Below are 3,052 nucleotides of genomic sequence, written 5' to 3'. Positions count from 1 at the left end.
AACAGGACTACTAGTTAGTAATGTATCTGTCTACCTGTCATCTCCCATGGCAACATGACGTAGGAAGACATGAGACTGAACCTGAAGCCCAAGCGCCTCATTTATGAAACGGATGTCAGATCAATGTTTATATTAAGTATGACTTACGTGGGAAACCACATGTACGTAGTTTTTATTAAACCTTATTTTGACGTGGAAATGATCTTATCTCTAACAAAGTCTAGACTTGATGTAAGTGATTTTCCTGCTGGTTTTGTAAGGCAGTTTAAGGTCAGACCTTTTTCTTTTTCACATCAGCCACAGTCTTGCTGCCCCACCTCGTTCACTGCAGCAGTGACACATTCCCAAGATCCCTGTTTGGCTATGTTTGTCAACCCACTATTTAGTCCAGCGAATAATACGTGTTGCCTGTCTTCGATCTCCTCCACCATCGCCGTGATCTGGTCTTCAATCTCCTCCACCAACGCCGTGATCTGGTCTTCAATCTCCTCCACCATCGCCGTGATCTGGTCTTCAATCTCCTCCACCATCGCCGTGATCTGGTCTTCAATCTCCTCCACCATCGCCGTGATCTGGTCTTCAATCTCCTCTACCATCGCCGTGATCCTGTCTTCAATCTCCTCCACCATCGCCGTGATCTGGTCTTCAATCTCCTCCACCATCGCCGTGATCCTGTCTTCAATCTCCTCTACCATCGCCGTGATCTGGTCTTCAATCTCCTCTACCATCGCCGTGATCTGGTCTTCAATCTCCTCCACCATCGCCGTGATCTGGTCTTCAATCTCCTCTACAATCGCCGTGATCTGGTCTTCAATCTCCTCCACCATCGCCGTGATCTGGTCTTCAATCTCCTCTACCATCGCCGTGATCTGGACTTCAATCTCCTCCACCATCGCCGTGATCTGGTCTTCAATCTCCTCCACCATCGCCGTGATCTGGTCTTCAATCTCCTCCACCATCGCCGTGATCCTGTCTTCAATCTCCTCCACCATCGCCGTGATCCTGTCTTCAATCTCCTCCACCATCGCCGTGATCTGGTCTTCAATCTCCTCCACCATCTCCGTGATCCTGTCTTCAATCTCTTCTACCATCGCTGTGATCTGGTCTTCAATCTCCTCCACCATCGCCGTGATCTGGTTTTCAATCTCCTCCACCATCTCCGTGATCCTGTCTTCAATCTCTTCTACCATCGCTGTGATCTGGTCTTCAATCTCCTCCACCATCGCCGTGATCTGGTTTTCAATCTCCTCCACCATCTCCGTGATCCTGTCTTCAATCTCCTCTACCATCGCCGTGATCTGGACTTCAATCTCCTCCACCATCGCCGTGATCTGGTCTTCAATCTCCTCCACCATCGCCGTGATCTGGTCTTCAATCTCCTCCACCATCGCCGTGATCCTGTCTTCAATCTCCTCCACCATCGCCGTGATCCTGTCTTCAATCTCCTCCACCATCGCCGTGATCTGGTCTTCAATCTCCTCCACCATCTCCGTGATCCTGTCTTCAATCTCTTCTACCATCGCTGTGATCTGGTCTTCAATCTCCTCCACCATCGCCGTGATCTGGTCTTCAATCTCCTCCACCATCTCCGTGATCCTGTCTTCAATCTGCTCTACCATCGCTGTGATCTGGTCTTCAATCTCCTCCACCATCGCCGTGATCTGGTCTTCAATCTCCTCCACCATCGCTGTGATCTGGTCTTCAATCTCCTCCACCATCGCCGTGATCTGGTCTTCAATCTCCTCCACCATCGCCGTGATCTGGCCTTCAATCTCCTCTACAATCGCCGTGATCTGGTCTTCAATCTCCTCTACCATCGCCGTGATCTGGACTTCAATCTCCTCCACCATCGCCGTGATCTGGTCTTCAATCTCCTCCACAATCGCCGTGATCTGGTCTTCAATCTCCTCCACCATCGCCGTGATCCTGTCTTCAATCTCCTCCACCATCGCCGTGATCCTGTCTTCAATCTCCTCCACCATCGCCGTGAACTGGTCTTCACTCTCCTCCACCATCTCCGTGATCCTGTCTTCAATCTCTTCTACCATCGCTGTGATCTGGTCTTCAATCTCCTCCACCATCGCCGTGATCTGGTCTTCAATCTCCTCCACCATCTCCGTGATCCTGTCTTCAATCTCCTCTACCATCGCCGTGATCTGGACTTCAATCTCCTCCACCATCGCCGTGATCTGGTCTTCAATCTCCTCCACCATCGCCGTGATCTGGTCTTCAATCTCCTCCACCATCTCCGTGATCCTGTCTTCAATCTCCTCTACCATCGCCGTGATCTGGACTTCAATCTCCTCCACCATCGCCGTGATCTGGTCTTCAATCTCCTCCACCATCGCCGTGATCTGGTCTTCAATCTCCTCCACCATCGCCGTGATCCTGTCTTCAATCTCCTCCACCATCGCCGTGATCCTGTCTTCAATCTCCTCTACCATCGCCGTGATCTGGTCTTCAATCTCCTCCACCATCTCCGTGATCCTGTCTTCAATCTCCTCTACCATCGCCGTGATCCTGTCTTCAATCTCCTCTACCATCGCCGTGATCTGGTCTTCAATCTCCTCCACCATCGCCGTGATCCTGTCTTCAATCTCCTCCACCATCGCCGTGATCTGGGTATCTGGATATCAGACTGTCCTCTGACTGAAGCCCTGGTCTGGATATCAGACTGTCCTCTGACTGAAGCCCTGGTCTGGATATCAGACTGTCCTCTGACTGAAGCCCTGGTCTGGATATCAGACTGTCCTCTGACTGAAGCCCTGGTCTGGATATCAGACTGTCCTCTGTCTGAAGCCCTGGTCTAGATATCAGACTGTCCTCTGACTGAAACCCTGGTCTGGATAACAGACTGTCCTCTGTTTGAATCCCTGGACTGATATCAGACTGTCCTCTGTCTGAAGCCCAGGTCTGGATATCAGACTGTCCTCTGTCTGAAGCCCTGGTATGGGCTGCCCTCTGTCTGAAGCCCTGGTCTAGATATCAGACTGTCCTCTGTCTGAAGCCCTGGTCTGGATATCAGACTGTCCTCGGACTGAAGCCCTGGTCT

At 51.1% G+C, this 3,052-nt stretch overlaps 1 protein-coding gene across 1 annotated transcript; it reads right to left on the bottom strand.

Annotated features, from left to right (window-relative positions):
* Positions 1-293: 293 nt before the first annotated feature.
* On the bottom strand, positions 294-2,609 carry LOC139572261 (repetitive organellar protein-like). The gene has a single exon (XM_071394905.1). It carries the CDS (start codon positions 2,607-2,609, stop codon positions 294-296), a length of 2,316 nt encoding a protein of 771 aa, XP_071251006.1.
* Between the last annotated feature and the right edge of the window lie 443 nt (positions 2,610-3,052).

This window comes from Salvelinus alpinus, chromosome 4 (assembly GCF_045679555.1).
Source record: "Salvelinus alpinus chromosome 4, SLU_Salpinus.1, whole genome shotgun sequence".
In the NCBI taxonomy this organism is placed as follows: Eukaryota; Metazoa; Chordata; class Actinopteri; order Salmoniformes; family Salmonidae; genus Salvelinus; species Salvelinus alpinus.
The sequence above is the reverse complement of the archived record's forward strand: the minus strand, read 5'-3'. Positions and strand labels throughout refer to the sequence as shown.